Source organism: Phocoena phocoena, chromosome 6 (assembly GCF_963924675.1).
Source record: "Phocoena phocoena chromosome 6, mPhoPho1.1, whole genome shotgun sequence".
Lineage (NCBI taxonomy): Eukaryota > Metazoa > Chordata > Mammalia > Artiodactyla > Phocoenidae > Phocoena > Phocoena phocoena.
Window position 1 is genome coordinate 83,844,222 of NC_089224.1, and position 23,102 is coordinate 83,867,323.

At 36.4% G+C, this 23,102-nt stretch overlaps 1 protein-coding gene across 1 annotated transcript in view; it reads left to right on the forward strand.

The window, feature by feature from the left end:
- INVS (inversin) overlaps positions 1-23,102 on the forward strand; it is a 137,935-nt gene that overhangs the window by 61,859 nt on the left and 52,974 nt on the right. The window contains exons 4-10 of the mRNA XM_065878773.1: positions 264-437; positions 4,497-4,664; positions 8,440-8,620; positions 11,131-11,240; positions 14,588-14,759; positions 19,769-19,924; positions 20,700-20,929. Coding sequence (XP_065734845.1) covers positions 264-437; positions 4,497-4,664; positions 8,440-8,620; positions 11,131-11,240; positions 14,588-14,759; positions 19,769-19,924; positions 20,700-20,929 — 1,191 coding nt within the window. The remainder of the gene's footprint in view (positions 1-263; positions 438-4,496; positions 4,665-8,439; positions 8,621-11,130; positions 11,241-14,587; positions 14,760-19,768; positions 19,925-20,699; positions 20,930-23,102) is intronic.

Below are 23,102 nucleotides of genomic sequence, written 5' to 3' on the forward strand. Positions count from 1 at the left end.
TAAATAAAATGTCTTGCCTTAACACAATGAAATATTGACCAGCCACTGAGTAAACTAAATGCATATAGAAAGCGGTTGGAAAGAAACATGAAAAAATAAAACAATTGCTAGAGTAGTAGAATTATAAGTATTTTCCTTTTGTTAATTTATCTGAATGTTATTATTCTAGCAGAATAATTAAAATGCTTAAAACATTTTAAAATTTTAAAAAAAATTTGGCTCCAAACTAAATTTCTTCTTACTGTCTCTTATTTTTTATTTAGGGAAATTATCGTTTCATGAAACTCTTACTTACACGCAGAGCAAACTGGATGCAGAAGGATCTAGAAGAAATGACTCCTTTACACTTGACTACACGGCACAAGAGCCCTAAGTGTTTGGCGCTTCTGCTGAAGTTTATGGCACCAGGAGAAGTGGATACACAGGATAAAAACAAGGTAACGGACTGTCAAAATCGAAGACAAATAGAGCAGAAAGCAAATGCTTTATTTTATGATGTGAAATCTCAAGGAAGATGGCCTAAATTACCACTCATGCATGGTAGAACAATTCCAAGTCTCCACACACCCCAGTAAAGTATTTCACTTAAATTCTGTCATTTTATCCTCCCAGCAACCAGGTGTGGTGGGTAGTATCATCTTTTTACATATGGGAAAACTGAAGCTCAAGAAGATTAAAACTCCGCCCGAGATCCAATTGGCAGGACTGGAATTCAAACCAGGCCTGTCTAACTCCAACTCAGTATTTGACTGCTAGTCAAGATAGTTGCTAAAGGTAGTTAGATTTGTGGTGGCCAAATGCCCTGGGTAATGTACTAAGTGCATAGTGCTTTAATGGCCTGGGCTTAGGCATCATTCTTCTTGGGTTTCAGTGTAAAAGCCACCACTTGTTCTATGTCCATTGAATTACTTAACTCCTCTATTCCTCGATTTTCTTATATGCAAAAAGGAGATAAAGGGTTGTTGAAGATAAAAATGAGATGATATATATGAAGTGTTTAACACAATGCCCAGTGCATAGTATTCTCTCAATAAATATTAGCTTAAAATTATTATTATTAGTTCATTTTGATTCTAACATCTGCTCTGGCATTCTTACTAGGGTCCATTATCTTCCCTGCTCTTGAGTTTTAACATAGTGGACCCATTGGTCATTGTTTTGATCAACACTCTGATCATTCCTTACAAGAAAAAAATGTGGTCTTTAGTTAGACAAATGCAAGCATCCTCTTCCTTTGCATCAGGCACTTAATCATAGAGTCTTGCTAACTCTAGCAGTCTCGTGTAATTAAAACTCTTATAAGTCATTCACTGGGTTTATATTCAATAATCTTTTCACTCCCATAGTATTCTTTATGTGATTTTTAGATTTTGTTTAGTAGTAATTCACATAACCCAGAGTTCTGAAATCAACTTTAACTTTATTTTACAACTTGTAAATTAATATTATTCCTAACTCACAGCATTTATAGTGCTAATATTTCACTGAGAATTCCCTGGTGGTCCAGTGGTTGGGACTGTGTCTTTTCACTGCTGAGGGCCTGGGTTCATCCCTGGTCAGGGAACTAGGATTCCACAAGCCACGTGGTGTGGCTAAATAAATAAATATTTCACTGAAAAAAGCACAAGACCCATTAATCACTTGAGAAGCTACAACTGTCTTTGGGCTTCATGTCTTCCCCAATATATTCTGTGAACTTCCTGCTGTCTTCCAGTCCCTGTATGTTCTTCTGTTATTGAACAGGGATGGGAGGTTATTCAGTCAGAGAGATGGAAAATGGATCTGCATAGTCCAGGCAGCCACAGAGAAGAAAGAAGGACAAAAGCATAGAGCACTGAGTCTCAAACCATCTGAGGTGAAGGATCAGTTTTTGTTTTAATTTCTAATCTGTCACAGACCAATCATATTATAAAATACATTAAAAGTGAGCAACAAAAAACCAAACAACTCAAAAAACTGGCAAAGAACTTGAATAGACATTTCTCCAAAGAAGATATACAAATGGCCAATAAGCACATGAAAAGATGCTTAATATAACTAATCACAAAAGAAACACAAATCAAAAACCACAGCAAGATAGCACTTCACACGCTTTACGATAGCTATCATCACAAAAAAACAAAAATAACAAGTGTTGGTGAGGATGTGGAGAGATTTGAACCCTTGTGCACTGTTGGTGGGAATGTAAAATGGTACAGCCACTGTGGAAAACAATATGGCAGTTCCTCAAAAAATTAAACATAGAACTACTATATGATCCAGTAAATCTACTTCTGGTTATATATCCAAAAGAATTGAAATCAGGAATGCGAACAGATATTTGTACATCCATGTTCATAGCAGCGTTACTCAAAATAGCCCAAAGATGTTACTCACAAACCTCCCAAATGTCTTTTGATGGACAGCTGGATTAAAAAAATGCAGTATATACGTACAGTGGAATATTATTCAGCCTTGAAGAGGAATGGAATTCTGACACATGCTACAATGTGGATGAACTTTGAGGACATTATGCCAAGTGACAAGTCAGACACAAAAAGACAAGTATTGTAAGATTCCACTTACGAGGTACCTAGAGGAATCAAATTCGTACAGACAGAAAGTAGAATGGTGGTTGCCAGGTGACGGGGAGGAGGTGGGAATTGGGAGTTATTGTTAAATGGGTATGGAGTTTCAGTTTGGGAAGATGAAAAAATTCTGGAGATAAATAGTACTGATGGTTACACAACAATGTGAACATACTTAATACCACTGAACACTACACTTAGAAACAGTTAAAATGGTAATTTTTATGTTATGTACATTTTACCACAGTCAAAATAAAAAAAGACTTACTAGAAAAATAAAAAACAAAGATGTAAAAAAATGCAACCCCAAACTTTTTACTGTTAGGTTCAACAGCATAATATATTTCAGTAAATATATTCAGAACAGGGACTTCCCTGGTGGTGCAGTGGTTAAGAATCTGCCTGCCAATACAGGGGACACGGGTTCAATCCCTGGTCCAGGAAGATCCCACATGCTGTAGAGCAACTAAGCCTGTGCCCCACAACTACTGAGCCCACGTGCTGCAGCTACTGAAGCCCACGTGTCTAAAGCCCACGCTCCACAACAAGAGAAGCCACCACAATGAGAAGCCCGCGCACCACAACGAAGAGTAGCCCTGGCTCGCCGCGACTAGAGAAAGCCCACGCATAGCAGTGAAGACCCAACGCAGCCGAAAATTAATTAATTCTTTAAAAAAGGACAAATATAGGAAAAGAAAAGAACTACAAAAACTGTACATGTTGTTTACTGAAAATGTGGTTTTAGGCGATTAACTGCTTTGATATTTGTGACTTTTTTGTTCTGCAGTTATCACTAAACAAATAGTAATGAGTTAATAACTACATGTTAGACACCTGTAGGTTCACTTTGAATGAATACCACATGTGCCAACATTTTAAGTTTTTAATGTGACAATTGAGCTTGGTTCCTGCTGTTAAATGATCTCATTCTAGATTGGATTCATGGCAGTGCTACTCTCAAGACATAAAGTATATCTAAACAGTTTCTCTGTGGTTTCATTAATAGTTCTCCTAATAGAGAAACCAGTATGTTGATGAGAATGGCAGAAGAGATTTTTAAAGCAACATTGGCAAATTCAGCATGTTCATTTTTAGCTTTATCTAAAAATAAAGCAAGTGTTGCTGTATTTTCAAAATATATCTTAACAATTTATCCTGTAAGATTATAAATTTAAATTTATCCTTTGATATAAAAAATGGATTCTAGATCCATGATTTCCTATGCATGGATCTTTTCTGACAGATATTAAAATATAAACCTTCTATCAAATTCTTAAGGTGCTTAGTACAATATCAAGATGATCACTTGGGGCCTCCCTGGTAGCGCAGGGGTTGAGAGTCCGCCTGCCGATGCAGGGGACACAGGTTTGTGACCCAGTCCGGGAGGATCCCACGTGCTGCGGAGCAGCTAGGCCCGTGAGCCATGGCCGCTGAGCCTGCGCGTCCGGAGCCTGTGCTCCGCAATGGGAGAGGCCACAACAGTGAGAGGCCCTCGTACCGCAAAAAAAAAAAAAAAAAAAAAAAAAGATGATCACTTGCTTTGTTGATAATTATTCATAAAATATTTCGCTGGGTTTTTCTTTCTCAGTATTATCAGTTATTAGTACTTGATGACCTAAATCCCTGCCATGGTTAAGATGTCAGATTCTGGAGTCAGACTGCCTGGGTTTAAACTCTCTATTCAGCTACTTGCTACCTTCACACCCTTGAGCAGATTACTTATCCTCTTTGTACTTAATTTTCCTCATCAGTCGCATGCAAATTCAAGAGTACTCATTTCCCAGAGTTGTCATGATATAGACTACATGAGATAAAATATGTAAAAATCTTACGACAGTGCCTGTCACACACTGAAAGTTTGGGAGGAGTTTGTTGTATTTTCAGTGTTACTGTAGTTATTGTTATTTTGAGAATCTCTCAATTTTGCAGCAAACAGCTCTGCATTGGAGTGCCTACTACAATAACCCTGAGCATGTGAAGCTGCTCATCAAGCATGATTCCAACATTGGAATTCCTGATGTCGAAGGCAAGATCCCACTTCACTGGGCAGCCAACCACAAAGATCCGAGTGCTGTTCATACAGTGCGATGCATTCTGGTGGGTATAATGGATGGCCTTTCCAAATATATATATACATACACACACACACACACACACACACTATATATATATATATATATATATATATATATATATATATATATATATATATAAATGAAATATCCGATATATGCAAAAGCATTTATATGACACACAACCAAATTATGAAGCAAAAGAGTATAACAAACATGTGAGCTCATCACCAAGAAATAAAACATTTTAGTACTGTTATTTAAGACCAAACAGAACTTTCCTATGTGCCAGTTTCCAAATACATTCTCTCTCCCTGTGCCATGCTCATTCCTGTCCCCTATCAACTACTTTTCTGAGTTTATATTTATCATCCCTGTTTTTGTTTTATACTTGTTCTTATTAAATAGTAAATAGATGTAAGTGAATATTTATATAATACATTTAAGATATATAAGGAAACAACAAATACTCATGTACTCACCACTGAGTTGAGGAGCCAAGTACATTACCATTGAAGTTCCCTGGATACCTCCCAGTACCGTTCTTTTCTCTCCTTTCTCAGAGTCAGCCACTATCCTCAGTTCTGTGATTATCATTCCACTGGTTTTCATTATAGTTTTGACATGTGTTTGTATCCCTAAGAAATATATTGTTTTTAACATTTTTGAATTTTATATTCATAGAATCATACTGTATGTATTCTTCCGCAACATACTTTTCTCTTGCTCAGTGTTAAGCTGGTGATTTTATCTATGTTGCTGTGTGTAGCTGTAATATATTACTTTTTACTGCTGTATAGTATTCCATTTAATGAAGATTAAATGACACACATTATTCAGTCTGTTATTGACTGACATTTGGAACTGTTTCCAGTTTTTTGCTATTTACAACAGTGCTGCTCTGAACCTTTTGTAAAAGCATATCTAGGGTATCTAGGGTATGTATTTAACTGGTTGTTGCAGGTGTATAGAAATGCAATTGATAGTTTGGGCCATTAATTATATATTTAACCAACTTGCTATACTTTCTTATTAATTTTGAATATTTATCTGTATATTCTTTGAGGTTTTCTAATCACTCCTTCCCAAATTCCAACTTACAGGCTATGGTAGTCTAATATTTAGTCCTATTTGCTTATAACACACAAATTAGACTTTAAAAGATATTATTGTTTTATTTGTACAATGAAAATTTATTTCTACTTGTGTGTTAACTAATTTCTTTGCTCTGCATTTCTTCTTGAGTCTCAAATTTTCCTTCTAGAGTTATTATTATCTTACTTCCTGAAACATAATTCTTAGAACTTCCTTTAGTGTAGATCTATGGTGGTAAACTCCCTGATTTTTTTTTTATAAACTTATTTATTTGTTTGTGTTTTGTTTTGTTTTTTTGGCTGTGTTGGGTCTTTGTTGCTGTGCATGGGCTTTCTCTAGTTGCGGTGAGTAGGGGCTACTCTTCATTGCAGTGTGTGGGCTTCTTTTGTTGAGGAGCACAGGCTCTAGGTGCACAGGCTTCAGTAGCTGTGTCACGTGGGCTCTAGAGCTCAGGCTCAGTAGTTGTGCATGGGCTTTGTTGCTCCATGGCATGTAGGATCTTCCCAGTCCAGGGATTGAACCCATGTCCCCTGCATTGACAGGTGGATTCTTAACCACTGCACCACCAGGGAAGCCCTCCCTGATTTTATTTGTTAAGAATGTCTACATTTCTACTGTGCTCTTGAATATATAGTTTTCCTGTGTACACAGTTCTAAGTAGTTACTTTTCTCAACTCTTTCAGACTGTCATTTTGCTGCTTTCTGCCTTTCATTAATTCCTCTTGAAGAGGCTGTTATTGGTCTATGTCATCCCTTTATAGATATCTTTTGTCTCAGGCTGCTTTTTAAATTTTTTCTATATGGCATACTACAGTTTTACTACGGTTTGTCTAGGTGTGCCTTTTTTTTTTTTCCTGTTTGGTATACATTCTGATTATTGCATCTCATTTCTGGAAAATACATAACCATTATCTCTTTAAATATTGCATCTCTTTTATTCTCTCTACTCCTGCCTATGGGGTCTCCAGGAATACATATTTTAGACCTTTCCATTTTACTTTCCATGTCTCTTAACTTCTCTTTTACATTTCTATCATCTTGTCTCTTTCTACTACATTCTGGGTAATTACATCAGATCTGCCTTCCAGTTTGCCAGGTCTTTCTTCAGCTGCATCCAATCTCTTGTTTACCCTATTCATTTAGTCTTCAATCTTAGTGATTACATTTTCACTTCTAAAAGTTCTACTTGGTTCTTTTTCAGATCTGCCTGATCATTTTGAGAATTTTTGTTCCTTGCTTACCTTTTATTTCATTTTTTATTTTCTTACATGTTTCATAGATAGTTATTTTATATTCTTTATGTGTTAATTCCAAGATCTGAAGTCTTTGGAGGATGATTCTCACTCATAATATCTTATTTCCTCACAGATTTGGCTTTTTTTTTTCTCCCTTATAAATGCATCTAGGTCCTTGGGAGATTCAAGGCCCTAGAATACCATTGTGGTAATATTCTACTTCTTTTTTTGAAGTGTTTATAATACCTTTAATACTCTTTTTTGTAAAATAGCCTGACTGTATAGACAGCTCTAAATCTGGGATGGCCCTTCAGAGAGTTCTTAAATTTGGACAAGAGAGCTTGGCTTTGGATATGACCTAATCTGAGAAGGGACCTGACCGTGGGTGAGGTAACTCTCTTTACCTGAAGCAATTCCAAAAGGATGACAGTAGAAAAGTCATTTGCTGGCAGCACTTGCAGCAGCTGGGGAAGTAGGTCCTTTAGTCTTGAAGGGGGATCTAAGCAATGCATCATATCTGCTACAAAGATCCAGTAGAAAAATGAATAAATGTTGTGAACTATCAATTTAAACCGAATATCCAATAAACATATGATTAAAAAAAACTGTACCTCATTCATAAAAGAAATACAAATAAAACATCAGTGAAATGTTTTTCATACCTATAAGGGGAAAAACGTTGTAAGTTTGATAATACTAAGTGGTTAATATGTACCAGCATGTGGGGAAATAAAAGCTTTTACACATCGTCATGGATGTGTTAATTAGTACATCCATTTAGAGAGATGTTTGACAATACTAGCTGAAGATACAAATATCCTTCAACCCAGCAATTTCCCATCTAGGTGTCTGGGCTAGAGAAAAATCACATGTGCCACAAAGGGACATGTAAAGGAAGCGTGTTCATTGCAGCATTATTGTTAATAGTGGGAAGAAATGTAAATAACCTAAATATCCCTCAGTAGGAGAATGGTTAACTAAATTGTGGTTTAACAAATGGACTAGTATCATCATAGATACCCAAATGTATTGTGTTGAAATTAAAAATTCAAAAGTATAATTTTGAAAGAAAAATTTCAGGGATATGTATGGTATAATACATAAGTATAAATACTGAAAACACACATACAAAATTTAACTGTTGTTTATGGATATATATATATGAAGCAAAAATACAAAACATATGCCTTTAGCTGAATCTGTAAGAGATAAAAAAAAGCACATTAGGCAAAATGTTGATCCCTATTTAATCTATTGATAGATGGTACATGTTGTTTATTGTATCTTTTCTGTACTTTTTATAGTTAAATATGAAATTTAATTTTTAAAGATTTAGACTGTATACTTTTTTTCTGAATGTATCACTTCTGCTGAGAGAGAATATGTAGGTTTCAAAAATTGCTCAGTTAATACTATGTCAAATGTGATTTCGTAAGGATTCCATGTATGTCTCTGGTTCCTTAAAAATAGGATGCTGCTCCAACAGAGTCTTTACTGAACTGGCAAGACTATGAGGGTCGAACACCTCTTCACTTTGCAGTTGCTGATGGGAACGTGACAGTGGTTGATATCCTGACCTCATACGAAAGCTGCAATATAACATCTTACGATAACTTATTTCGAACGCCTCTTCACTGGGCAGCTTTACTAGGTGAGTTGAATGTGAAACCAAGGATCAACAGCAAGAGGAACTGCATGAGTATAGGAAATTTTCCATGGCTTCTCTCCCCCTGTCAGCTCCCACCTCCTATTTAATTGTTTTAGTTTTTAATTGATATGTGGCACTTTATACCTAAATCCCTCTGTTGTATGCTTAAATTTTAGCAATATAAAATGTATTCTCTGTTATATATTAATTTCAACATCATGTCTTTTCATTTTTATTATAAAAGTAATGCACATTTGTTGACAAATGTAAATATAAAATAATCATCACATTCAATGCCTTTGCTTTTTTGGAGAAGGGCTTTAATTTTATGTGTGAGCTAATACTATGATACTTGATTTCCTTTTCATCATATTTCCTGATATGCCTTTGACTTAATCTTTTTGGGGATCACTTTTTTAGATGAGAGAGTATATATGTGTATGTGTCTGATTTTTGGCAATGTGAGAGTCTTTCTCTTTTAGTGAAGGAGTTTTACCCACTGATAATCATTGTTATAAATTGTATAATTTGATCTTTTTTCTGTTATTCTGCTCTTTGAGTATTATTAGTGTTTTGGCTTTTTTCTTGATTCCTTTGTTTTCTGCCTTGTGGTGTGTGGATTACATTCGTTGTTTGGTTTTGAATTGCCTAATGTTTTAGGAGGATTTTTAGGTTCTACTGGTAGTTACTTTTAAATTTGTAAGCCTAAGTCAGAGTCCAGAGCAAAACTGTGTCTATTGATTCCCATCTATTTAAAATGAGGAATTTAGCACACTTTCACTTATCATTCTTTGGGTATTTGTAAATATAGTCTGATAGTAATTATTAATTAATATTAATAATTATAATAAACCATTATTATTATGGACTTAGTTTTTAAATTACACATTATCTCTTTTTTAAATGATTGCATTCAGTTTTGTAGTCAGATTTATAATTATTATTTAGACTTCATTTCAAGGTGCAGTTTCATCCCTTTTCCTCTGCATTCTAGGAGGACTTTGCAAATTTGTCTCCACAGCACTAAATTGACTTGTGTTTCACAAGTTCAGCTTTCTTTCTGCCTCTTATAGATTGTATTTTAGGTTATATTTTGATTTCCTTCTCTCATCCATATTTCTTTTTATCTCAGCTTTTTTCCTTTTTATCTCCTTCCATTACCTTTTCATTTTAGATTATTCTCTTCTTAGGATATTCTGTTTTATTTCATAGAGGCCATCTCTTTGCAAAAGTCAAGGATGCCAAACAGTTGCCTGAAATTTTCCTCTGGATCCTTCTCTAGATCATTTTCTGAGGTATGCTCTTCTTCTTTCTGATGGTGTTCCTTTCTCCCTGTCCTAGAGTATGTTTTCATATAGGCTTTTCTGAATTTTTCTCTTTATCTTTCAAACAAGAGATATTTAGGGCTTCCCTGGTGGCGCAGTGGTTAGGAGTCCACCTGCCGATGCAGGAGACACGGGTTCATGCCCCGGTCTGGGAAGATCCCACATGCCGCGGAGCAGCTGGGCCCGTGAGCCATGGCTGCTGAGCCTGTGTGTCCGGAGCCTGTGCTCCGCAACGGGAGAGGCCACAACAGTGAGAGGCCCGTGTACCAAAAAAAAAAGAGAGATTTAGATTGACTATGTGCATAGATTGCCTTTGATCCTGTTTTTGCCCATTCATGTTATGGAGAACTCCATCTCAAACCATAGCTGGAGAGCAGGTAGACGAGCACAACTCCCACTCAAATTCCTTTTTTTCTGCCTGGCTTTCATGCAGTGTATTCTTGCTCTGCTAATGTGGCATCTTCTTCAGTGCCTCATTCCCTATACACTGAAGCAATGGCATGTATGAAATTCAGGTTTCCTAAATATACTATTACCAGGCTTATTTATTCTTTGATCCTTTCTACAGTTCTTCACTTGTGGAGACCACATCCACATCCTCCAAAGTGTACTGCAGAGCATGTTTCTCTACTACCACCTCATCATTCCTGCCCACTTGTTTTCTGGGATTTGAAATCACTGCCTAGATGTTAAAAAATTGGGGGAGGGAGGTTAGAGGGGATGGATAGAAGGCCTCAGAGGTCACAAGAGTTTGTATTATAGGTTGTCCTCCTGAATAGCAGAAGAGGACAACTGTGCAGTTCTGATTGATGGTGCAGTGGAACCTGGAGACTAGGGACACCGATGGCTGAGATGGGCTGGCTTCTAACGTGCCGCCTTCTGTTTTTATGAGCAGTTTTATAAGGTGAAGCCAGGGGATGCAGTGAGCTGATACCTAATACAGTTTTTTCTCAATCTGGCTATTATAATTAGTCGTTTCCTTCCTGGTGGAAGCATTAAGTTTTTAGTGTCGTAATTTTTTGCCTTTATGCTACATAATCATGTATTTTCGTGAGAAGTTAGAAGACGCTGCACTGGGCATTGTGAATGCTGGTTTATGTGCTAATGATTTTTCTTACCCCTTTCCTTTAAATAGATTATAAATGAATCAGTTCTTTTATGTGGTAACTACCTTGTGTCTGCTTTCAGGCCACGCACAGATTGTCCATCTCCTTTTAGAAAGAAATAAGTCTGGAACCATCCCATCTGACAGCCAAGGAGCTACACCCTTGCACTATGCAGCTCAGAGTAACTTCGCTGTAAGTAAAGCATGACAATTATCTTTTTTTTTAATTAAATTTTTATTTTGATATAATTGTAAATTCACATGCAGTTGTAAGAAATAAAACAGCAAGATCCCGTGTACCCTTCATTCAGTTCACTCCAGTGGTAACATCTTGCAAAAGTATAATATAATGTCATAAACTGGAAATTGATATTGATATAATCCACTGCCCTTATTCAGGTTTCACACTGTTACATGTACTCACTTGTTTGTTTGTGTAGCAGTTATTTTTTAACAATTGCTCATACTGTTCACCCTCTGATTCAGGTGATAGTCTGAATTTTTATAAAGTTGTTAGTCACATGGGAAGTTTTAAAGAATTTTTATTTTAACTGTTCAGTGTAGCAATTTGTTTTACTGTAAGTGTACTTAATCTTTTTTGTTAATTGTAAGGCACTAAAGACATTCTGGTGTTTGGCAATCTATAATTGTCCTGAAGGCAGTGGGCAAGGCTTTAGAACTAGATAGACCTTGGCTAGAATCCTGACTGTGCTATTTGCTAGCTGTATGACCTTGCATAAGTTCTTAACCTCTCTGAACCTTAGTTTCTTCATATGTAAAATGAGAATAATTATACCTTTTCTTTTAGGATTATTGTAAGGATTAGAGAAAGTTTATGACCAGTGCCTAGTGTAATACTTGGCTTAGAGTAGGTATTCAAGAAATAGCATTCATTGTTATTATTATTTGTGCTAATAATTTTGTATATTGCACATCTGAGAAAGCAAAAATATGAATTATTGATATATCCAAAGATATTAACTATTATTAATAGTTCCTTCCTGCCACCCTTTACAGTTTACAAAGTACTTTCTCATCCTTTATGTCACTCAGTCCAGCCAGCAACATGATAATGTCTAGGCTGCTTCAGCCTCCTGAGTATGAGTGGCCACTAAGAACTAGAGACGTATCCAAAGAGGCACACATTAACGCAGTCACAGTGGATTTTGCTGCCTTCTACATGAGAGTGCATAGTGAAACACCTGGTTTCATTAAATTATGAGAATGTTATCATCAGCATAGTATAATTCCATCTTCCTGACCTCCCCAAATGCACACTGAATTCTTGGATTGAGAAAACATCTTATTTTCCCACCTTTCCTTCTCTCTGATACCCAGAGCAACTATAGCAATCATCCCCCTTCTTGGCATTCCTAAAAGTCTATTCTATATATCACCTAAAGTTTTGGTAAACCATTATCTTCTATTATCTCCCAAGATCTCAGAAAAATACAGAGTTTTTGAGGAGGAGTTCATTCTTATTACACATAGATAAGAAATCCAATTGGCCCAGTCTAGTCAACCTATGGAAATCAGAATTCAATCCATATTTCAACATAGGCCTATGAAAGGACATGTTATCCCTACTTACAGATGAAGAAATCAAGGTTCCAAGAGATTAAATGATTTGCTCAAGATCTTGAACCCAAGTCTTAGACTCCAAATTTAACCTATGTACAGAAACCAGTAATTAAGTAACTGTGCTAATGCAAGTAAGAAAGAATGCTAGAACATTATAGATGTTTATTCAAAGAAACAATTGCTTTAGACAATCTGCCAATTACAGAAATCGTTTTTTAATAATTATGCAAATTTTATAGGCTCAGTTTCAAGTCCCTTGATCTCCTGGGACTCTACTAATTCACAAAAGGTTGAAATTCTCTTTTTAAAAAACATCATCAACAACAACAACAGTCCCATAAAACCCTTGCAAACATTCATCATTAAGAAAACATACTCAACAAAGAAATGTTTGCAAATTATTAAAAGAAACCCCCCAAATCACCAACATTTTAAATTTTTATTCTTTTTTTTTATAAATTTATTTATTTACTTATTTTTGGCTGCATCAGGTCTTCATTGCTGCACATGGGCTTCCTCTAGTTGTGGCGAGCAGGGGCTACTCTTCGTTGCAGTGTGCGGGCTTCTCATTGCAGTGGCTTGTTGCAGACATGGGCTCTAGTGCACGGACTTCAGTAGTTGTGGCACGTGGGCTCAGTAGTTCTGGCTCGCAAGCTCTAGAGTGCAGGCTCAGTAGCTGTGGCACATGGGCTTAGTTGTTCCGCAGCATGTGCGATCTTCCTGGACCAGGAATTGAACCCGTGTCCCCTGCACTGGCTTCTTAACCACCAGGGAAGTCCCAAAATTTTATTTCTTTATTCAAATCTACTTAATAAGGACATACACTAGATCCTAAGGAGCACTAAGCTGTAATACCTCAGTAGCTCAACATCTAGTTTTATGACTAGGAAGCAGTGTGTGTTACAGTGGAAAGAGTGAAGTGATTTAACCCTGCATTCTACTCCTGTTAACTGCTACCAATGCTTATATGACCTTGAGTCTAAATATCATCTGTAAAATGAGGAGCTGGACGAGATGAGCCCTTAAATTTTTTCTTGCTCTGAAATATTGATCATCAACATTTTGTACATTTTTGGCCAACTCACAGCCTCCAGAAATTGTTTTCTTCTGAAACTATTTCATTTCCATTCAAGCAAAAGTTTCTATGATCTTCCTAAAAGCTTGTAAGCATCTGAGTTTTGAGGAAAGATGCAATTTTAAATGCTATGAATATTAACCCCCATTAAAATTCTTAAACACTATTAGAATTACTAAGGGTCCTAATTTTTGTATGATTCTATAGAGGAAGGACCTTGAATGTAGGAAATGCTGAATAAATATTTGTTTAGATGAATTGAACACTGCATTTCTCAGTAACCACCCATAATTATTTGATAAATGCACTATTTTTAAAAATAGCAACAAAACATACAGCGAGAGAATGTATTAGGCTTCTCTGCAGTTGAGTTTTTAAACTTAATTGAGGATGATCATTCTCAATTATTAGAATGTTGAATGAGGGAGTTAGGTTATATTTTTGAAGTGCTATGAAAACTAAAACCAATGTATAAGGAGAGAAGATTGTTACTTTCAATGGAAATTGTAATTTCGTTATTCATAAAAAGATAATTTCATTTGATTCAAAAGTAGAGGAAGGGGCTTCCCTGGTGGTGCAGTGGTTGAGAGTCCGCCTGCTGATGCAGGGGACACGGGTTCGTGCCCCGGTCCGGGAGGATCCCACATGCTGCGGAGCGCCTGGGCCCGTGGGCCATGGCCGCTGAGCCTGCGCGTCCGGAGCCTGTGCTCCACAACAGGAGAGGCCGTGACAGTGAGAGGCCCGCGTACCGCAAAAAAAAAAAAAAAAAAAAGTAGAGGAGAAAATACTTTGCTTCTTAGTGGAAGTCACATATAACACTGGCTTTCTTACCAAAGAAAATGCTACTCTCTTGTCTCAAATTTTTAAATGAAGTTTTCTTACAGGAAACAGTTAAAGTGTTTCTAAAACATCCTTCAGTAAAAGATGATTCAGACCTTGAAGGAAGAACATCCTTTATGTGGGCTGCTGGGAAAGGCAGTGATGACGTCCTTAGGACTATGCTGAGTTTAAAATCTGACATTGACATTAACATGGCAGACAAGTATGGAGGTACAGGTAAGAACTGGCAGACATATTCAGTTTGCTTTCATTCAAGCTTCAAAGTGTAGATGGTGCTATTTTGCAAAATAGTAAGTTGAAACCATTGTTCCTAATCTAATATTGTTTGACTTTCATCTTAACTTTTTAAGTTTAGGTTGCCAGGACATCACTCCAACGGCTTTATTTCTTCCGAGTATTATGGCTAAAATTAGCCTGTGTTTCTACCAAGTGAATCTTGGCATTTGATTTACAAGCCTTGTTGCTCCTTAGACATGATTGCGGGAACTCTTCTGGTCATATATCTTTGTGTAAAAAAGAATTAACCTGCATTTTAAAACTATACATACCTAGCAATTATTAATTATATTTTCAAACATTTAGAATTACATTTTAGAGGACACACACATCTAAGTATGTTCTCACCAGGCTCATTTAATATGCTCTTTTCTCAGTTTTGAACAGCATTGCTGCATCCTGAATCTCCCATTTCAGAGTTAACTTCCCATGGCTCTAGAAGCTTCAAAGCTTCAAAAGCACTTACTAGGTGCTTCCTTTAATCTCTTTTTCTAATAAGAGAGCCCTCTAACTATGTGTTGATTAGTAAGAGAAGTATAAGTTTTTTAACACTCATTGTCACCTTAGAGGTCTCTTCCTTATATACTGCAGTCAGCCCTCCGTATCTGAGGGTTTTGCATCTGCAGATATGGAAGCCTGACTTGTATTCACTGTACTATACCATCTTATATAAGGGTCTTGAGCATCTTCAGATTTTGGTATCTATAGAGGCTCCTGGAACCAATCCCCCACAGATATCGAGGGACACCTGTATATCCAAATTGCAAGTCAGAAAGAGAAAGAAAAATCACACAACAGCACAATAACACTGAACAGAACAAAACCTCAGCTATGAGCTTCTCAATGTTATGTTTTTTTATTTGTAGAAACATACTAGAGCTGTTTGCACCTACCTGTTATCCTGGATAAGATCTTTCTTGACCACCGACACTATTGATGTAGCACTTGGGGGACAGAGGGGAATGGGGTTGCTACACCTCATATCTCCCTCCCTATACCGAGACCATCTCACCTTCTAATTTTTTAAAAAGAGTTTTTAGGTAATATCAATTTTGATAAAGGCTTTAACTTTTGAAAGTATTGAATATTTCTATACCAAAGCTTCGTAGTAGACCTTAAGCTTCTTAAGGAGTATTGTACAGACGCATAGGACACTGAGTTTATAAATGATCTGAATATTTAATTTTTTTCTCAAACTTGTATTAGTATGCAGTCTTTATCACTAGCATCACTCTTTGTTTAACTTTTCATGTATTTTATTAAAGTATGGGCTAGGATACTTGCATTCTGTCGACCAAAGTTGCCTTTCCAATGTGCATCATGGTTGGGGTTGAGACATAAATTCCTCTCAAATTCATTCATTCCCTGGGCTCTTTATCCTAAGGAGATTTTATTATATGTCAGAGATACCTTCCTGACATTTCTCTTCTATGCAGGTGAGTTCCTTTCCATCATCCCTCTACAGAGTTCTTTTGCTTTAATTAAAAATGAGTTCTTATCAATAGCAATATATGGGTATTATTTGGATCTTGATTCAAATAAATAAATTACAAAAAAATTATAAAGCTCTCAGGAAAATGTGAACACTCTCTGGATATTTGATATTATAAAACTTTTGTTAATATTTTTTAGATATGAAAATGGGCCTATCTTTTCTTTGCATGGCTGGGGCTGGGGCTCTGCAAACCACATTCCCTCTTTGCCAGCAGGGAGTCAGCCCATAGCGGGCAGTACAGGGAGACTGGAAAGCTGGAAGAGGAGCAGGGGAGTGCATCTTCCTGTTTGCTTCCTATTCTTGTTTTTGTTTCCCGTTCCTGTCAGCGTTACCCTAGTAAGTCTCACACAACAGAGTACTGAGAGCTTGTTCCAGTGGCAACAGTTAATTTCACTTTGCAGTTTTTCCAGCACTCACAGTAGCAGCCAAAGAGCACCCTCCTCAGAGATACCCGCAACAGCCAAGCAAAGCCCCTCCTCTGAGGTCTGAGCTTCAGCTCTGCTGGGTGCTTCTTCTGAGCGTTTAAAGTTGTAATAATTAATTCCATCCTCTTCTCTTTGTTTCCTCAGTCTTAGAACTGCTCGCCGTTTTCTGCATTTACTGCCTCTGTGATACCTTAGTGTTCCCTTTTTGCTTTTTCAGTTCTTCAGTACAAAGGCAGCAATTCTTCATATTGAATTCTATCTGTTAGAGTTATATGAGAGATACTATGACTGATACAGTGGTTGTGTTTAAAAAAAAGAATCCTTGTCTTTCAGACATACTAAAATATTCACAAACGGAAGCATATGACTCTAGAATTTTCTTCAAAAAATCAGAAGTGGGGGAATGGATAGCAGTTAGATGGAACAAGGTTAGCCAACACATAATTGTTGAATCTGGGTGATGACAACATTGAGTTCACTGGACTATTATTGCCTTTACTTTTGAATATGTTTGAAATTTTCCATAACAGAAAGTTATTGAAAATAATTTTTAAAGCTCCTCGGTAAACTTGTGGTACTTTTTCAAAGAGGGAGCAGCAATAGTAGTCTAAGATTGTTTTAAAATAAATGAAAATAGTCAGAAATGGGGAATTTCCTTTAATATTATTAATTCTATCTTATGCTTAATTGAAATTTTGTCTGTTTTTTAAAAATTTGACATTGATATTTGTCTGAAGATTATCCGTTGCATACTTGAAGCCACATTACATAATTGTAGAATTTCAGAATTTAAAAGTACCTTAAAATTAAATCTAGTCCAGGGTTTTCCAAACCATGTTCTTCAAAACAACACGTTCCTATAGAGGTACCTGAAATGTTGCTGAGGGATAAATGCTTAAGTGAGTAACCCTCTACCCCTACTTTAGTCAGAACCACTCAACTCTTAACTATTTTATATGTTGGATGTTGTATAAAATTTCATCTGGGAGAAAAAAAAAGCATTCTTATGCTCTTAAATGTGAAAATCATAGAACTCTCACAGATATATCATGCCTTAATTTGCCTTATAACATTCTCACCAGTGTTTTTCACCATAGACATCTCCCCAGTGTCTTTCAGCCTCTGGTTGAACAGCTCCAATACAGAGAACCCATTACTTCCATCTTAATCTCACTCTATCAGGGTGCACTTCCTTATACTGAGCCAAAATTTGTCAAACTGAATGTTCCACTCTGCGTTGTCTTCCATATGACACACTTCAGATTTTTGAAGTCTCTCACACCCAGCTGAATCTTGTCTAGGCCAAACTAACATTCAGCCATTTAGGTCAGGCTTTTCAAACTCAAGTATGCATGAGAATTACTAGGGGTGTTCCCAGACTATATAGAGATCCTACGTCAGATCCTGTCAAGAAGTCCTGTTGACTCCACCTCCAAAATATAATCTAAATCTTTCTGCTTCTCTCCATCTCCATTCCTGTCACCCTAGTGCAAGCCACCACTGTTTTCACCCAGTCAACTGCGCTAGTGTTAACTGGTCTCCCTGCTTACACTCTAATTTACTATAATGCATTCTCAAAACAGCTAGAGTGATCTGTTGAAAGCATAAATCGAATATCACTCACCTACGTAAAGCCCTTCAGTGTCTTCCATCACTCTGACCTGTATGGCCATTTATGATCTGGCCTTTTCTACCTTTCTGACTTACCTCATTCTCACTCATTGTGCTGCAGCTTCTTTGCCTTCCTTAAACACATAGATTCATTCCTACCCCTGTACTCATTGTTCTCTTTGCCCAGACTACTCTCCCTTGAGATCTCTGCTTTGCTGTCTCTTTTTTATGATTTACTCTGAACATAAATGTCAGCACCTTAGCAAGGCTTTCCCTAACCACAAATCAAAAGTAATCCCCCAGTCACTCTATATATCAAAATACTTTTTACTTCTTTAATTATACCATCCATCACCATCTAATACTTAAATGTTATTACTTCGGTGTTCTTGTTTTGTTTTGCTTCCTCTATGAGAATATAACCTTAGCTATCTTGTTCCCTGCTGAATTCCCAGCATTATATTAGTACCCAGTCTGCAATAGCTTCTCAACAAATCCCCAGGAATCTGCATTTCATAGGCATCCCAGGTTTGGTCCATGGATCACACTTTATGAAAGAAACATTATCCTAGACAGTATAGAGCCATAACCCTTAGAAAGAATTGACCCAGGCCTCTAGACAGTTATCCTGAAAAATTCAGAATTTAGAGTGATGAATTAAATAGAATTTCAAGAGTAATCTAAAGAGTGATGACATAAGCACTAGAGTGGAATAATGTAGGCAGGGATCAACGTAATGTGAAACTCACACATAGTCAAAATTACTCTTTCAAACCCCTTACCAGAGAGGAGACTACATTCCATCTCACTTTTTTCTCCAATCTTGAAATGAATTGCTGTTTTTGAAATTGCGCCCTGAGGAAATAGCTGACTTGCATTTGGAGTCATGTTGTATGAAAAATGCACTCAGTGCAGTAAGATACACATACTCTCAGTACCATGTGGGTACACAGACCAACTGCAGGAATAGCACAGGTAACCAACTGAAGGAACAGTAGATTGACGGTCCCGTCACACAACCCCTCAGGGACATATACTAATTGAGTGGGTTTGTGGGCAGAATTGCCTGCATCATTTAAATCATTTCTCTTTGTCATTTTTTGGTTCTCTTACTCTCTTAGAAAGAGGAAAAGATAATAAACTAGTAACTGAGGAGACCATTTCAGAACAACAGGATGGAAAGGAAGAAAACAGTGAGATGAGAAAGGTAGAAGAAAAGGGGGAAAGTGTGAGTAATACATATGAATAGAAAGGAAGATAGAAATCTGTTAAAGTTAAAAAATAGAGAATCCTGAAGATTAAATTGCATTTAGCCAAAATGATGAGAAAATCAAAAGTGAAGAAGACACATAGTTAGTATAATAAAAAGGTAAAGCTGTTATTTGGAAGCTCTTCACTTTCTTTCACTCCCTTTTTAGCTTTACATGCTGCTGCCCTTTCTGGCCATGTCAGCACCGTGAAGTTATTATTGGAAAATAATGCTCAAGTAGATGCTACTGATGTCATGAAACATACTCCACTTTTCCGAGCCTGTGAGATGGGACACAAAGATGTGATTCAGACACTCATCAAAGGTTAGTAGTTATTAAGAGTGCTCCTAACAAGTCACTCTCAAAAGGTAGGATTTCTTGCATTCACCTTATTTTTTAATAGATTTATTTAATTAATTTATTTACTTACTTAACTTATTTTTGGCTGCGTTGGGTCTTCATTGCTGCATGCGGGCTTTCTCTAGTTGCGGCGAGTGGGCTACTCTTCGTTGCAGTGTGCGGGCTTCTCATTGCGGTGGCTTCTCTTGTTGCAGAGCACAGGCTCTAGGCGCACAGGCTTCAGTAGTTGTGGCTCACGGGCTCTAGAGCGCAGGCTTAGTAGTTGTGGCGCACGGGCTTAGTTGCTCCATGGCATGTGGGTTCTTCCCAGACCAGGGCTCGAACCCGAGTCCCCTACGTTGGCAGGCGGATTCTCAACCACTGTGCCACCAGGGAAGTTCCTCCATTCGCCTTTGAAATATAGCTTTACATGGCAGAGAGCTGCCTGGGTAGAAGGATGGAGGGAAGAGCCTGGCATCAGGAAACTCAAGGTTCACTGCTAGCTCCACCTGTTAGTAGCTGTTTGATTTGCGAAAAGTCACTGCACCTGCCTGATCCTCAGTTTCACTTTATGTAAAAGGGGAAGGAGTCCTACCCTGACCAGCTCACAGGCTTATTGTAAAAATCTGAAGTAGATGATATACATGAAAGCTTTTTGCTGAGAGTAAAGCGTTTAAAGGACTGTTGTTACATTTTTTAAACTTCTGTTTGATAAATGCTCTCTGTATTAGACATTTTCATTATATTTTTGCTTTTTCAGGTGGAGCAAGGGTAGATCTAGTCGACCAAGATGGACATTCTCTTCTACACTGGGCAGCGCTGGGAGGAAATGCTGATGTCTGCCAGATATTGATAGAAAATAAGATCAACCCAAATGTGCAGGATTATGCAGGAAGAACCCCACTGCAGTGCGCTGCATATGGGGGATATATCAACTGCATGGCCGTGCTCATGGAAAATAACGCAGACCCTAACATTCAAGACAAAGAGGTAGAAATTCTACGTCTTTTTTATATTGTCTGCTCCAAAGTGTTTGGAGCATTGCCTCTTTGTTAACTAAAATTAAGGAAGACAACAATTTACCAAGTGAAGAGATCACTCACAAATCTGTTCATTAAAAGTGATTTGTATTTGTCTATGTTCTCTTCTACTCCTTGCCTATATATATGCATATATAATTTAACAAAGTCATCATATAGAACGGGAATGGTTTGATAACTTTTATAAAATATATATATATGGCATATGATTATAGGTATATAAATATATATATCATATGATTTTACAAACCACATTTTGTTTTGCTCCCTCAGAATTATCACCAGTACTTTTTCAATTGGTATATAATTTTTTTCATAATCATGGATGCTTAATATTCCAAAGTTCTGAGAGCTTTCTGTAAAATAACTCATTCACTCCTCACAGCAAGTCTATAAAGTAGTTACTATTATCATCCTTGTTTTACAGAGGAGGAAATTGAAGCTCATGGAGCTTAAATAATTACCCTAAGGTGACAACAGTAGTGGGAGTATTGGGGGGGAGTCAGGTCCAAGCTATGCCTGTAACCTAGACTTTAGAATTAAATCAGTAACTTCCTATTGCTGGATACTTTTTCATTATTTATAGAACATGTTGCATTAATCATCTTTGTGCATTTAACTTTTTCCTTTTGGGTTATTCTCTTAGAATAATTTCATGTAAGTGAGATTTTTGAATCAAAGTAATGAATGGTATATGAATGTGACTAGGCTCTGATATATACTTTCACACCAATTATTAAAACACACAGGTTAATCTATGCTTCCCTCAGCTATGTAGCAGTGTATTGATTTCTCTCAGTTTAGCCAATATTGACATATTTTGCTAGTTTACTTACTTTAACTCTTTAAAAACACTAGCATATTATGTTTTCCAAGTCAGAAAATGTATTCCCTATTAATTCATTGAATAAGTATTTATCAAGATTGTTACAATATGTGAAAGTAACATAATGAAAAATGTGTAAAATGTGGTCCCTATACCAATGTTATTAGAAATGCATCTTTTATACTTTGTTGTACCTTTTACATTTTTTTTTACAAGTTCATACATAAGTAGTATATTACTTATATAAGCTACTTCCCACTTCTGTTAGTTTTCATGTGTATTGTTTTGGACTATCCAAATAAACAATCATGCTGTCTGTGAACAATAACATTTTTATTTCTTTCTTTCCAATTTTTATGACTTTCATTTCTTTGTCTTGCCTTATTGAACTAGCTAGGACCACCAATGCAATAGAACTGGTGATAGCTGACATCCTTAAGTCATTCTGGCTTCTCAGGGGAAGCTTTAAATATTTCACCATTGAATATGATGTTTGCTAGAGATTCTCTTATATTTTTGGTTGCTAAGAGTTCTTCTAAATCACAATTAGCTGTTTAATTTTCATCAGATACTGTATCTGCATCTATCAACATGATTATGTTATTTTTTCTATTCTTTGCTATTAATGTGGTGAATTACATTGATTACATTGTCCTACTTATGATATATTTTTGAAATATATGTATTGATGGATTTTTGTTTACTAATATTTTTGCATTTATGTTCATGAGAGAGATTGACCTATAATTTTCCTTTCTTACATTGTCAGGTTTTGGTAGCAAGGTTACATTGACCTTATGAAAAGAGTTAGGGAGTAGTCCCTCTTTTCTTATTCTCCTAAAGAATTTGTGTAAGATTGTGTTAAATTCTTCTTTAAATGTTTGGAAGAATTCCCTGCTGAAGTCATCTGGTCTAGGGGTTTTCTTTGTGCAAAGGTTGTTAATAACTGATTCAGCTTCATTAATAATTAAAAAGACAATTCAGATTTTCTAATCATTTTCCATTCAGCTTTGGTAAGTTACATTTTTTTTGAGAAATTTACCCATTTTATTAAAAATGTCTAATGTATTCACATAAAGTTCATCATACATTCTGTTTTCTATTTTATGTCTGTAAGACCTGTAATGATCTCCTCTTATTCATTCCATACATTGGTAATACATGTTGTCTCTTTTCCTTTTTTTAAAAAATTTCAGTCTTGCTTATTCATCTCTTCAAAGGACTCCAGTCTTTTTTAATTTTCTATATTTTAAGTTTTTCACTATTTCATTGGTATTTACTCTTATCTTTATTATTT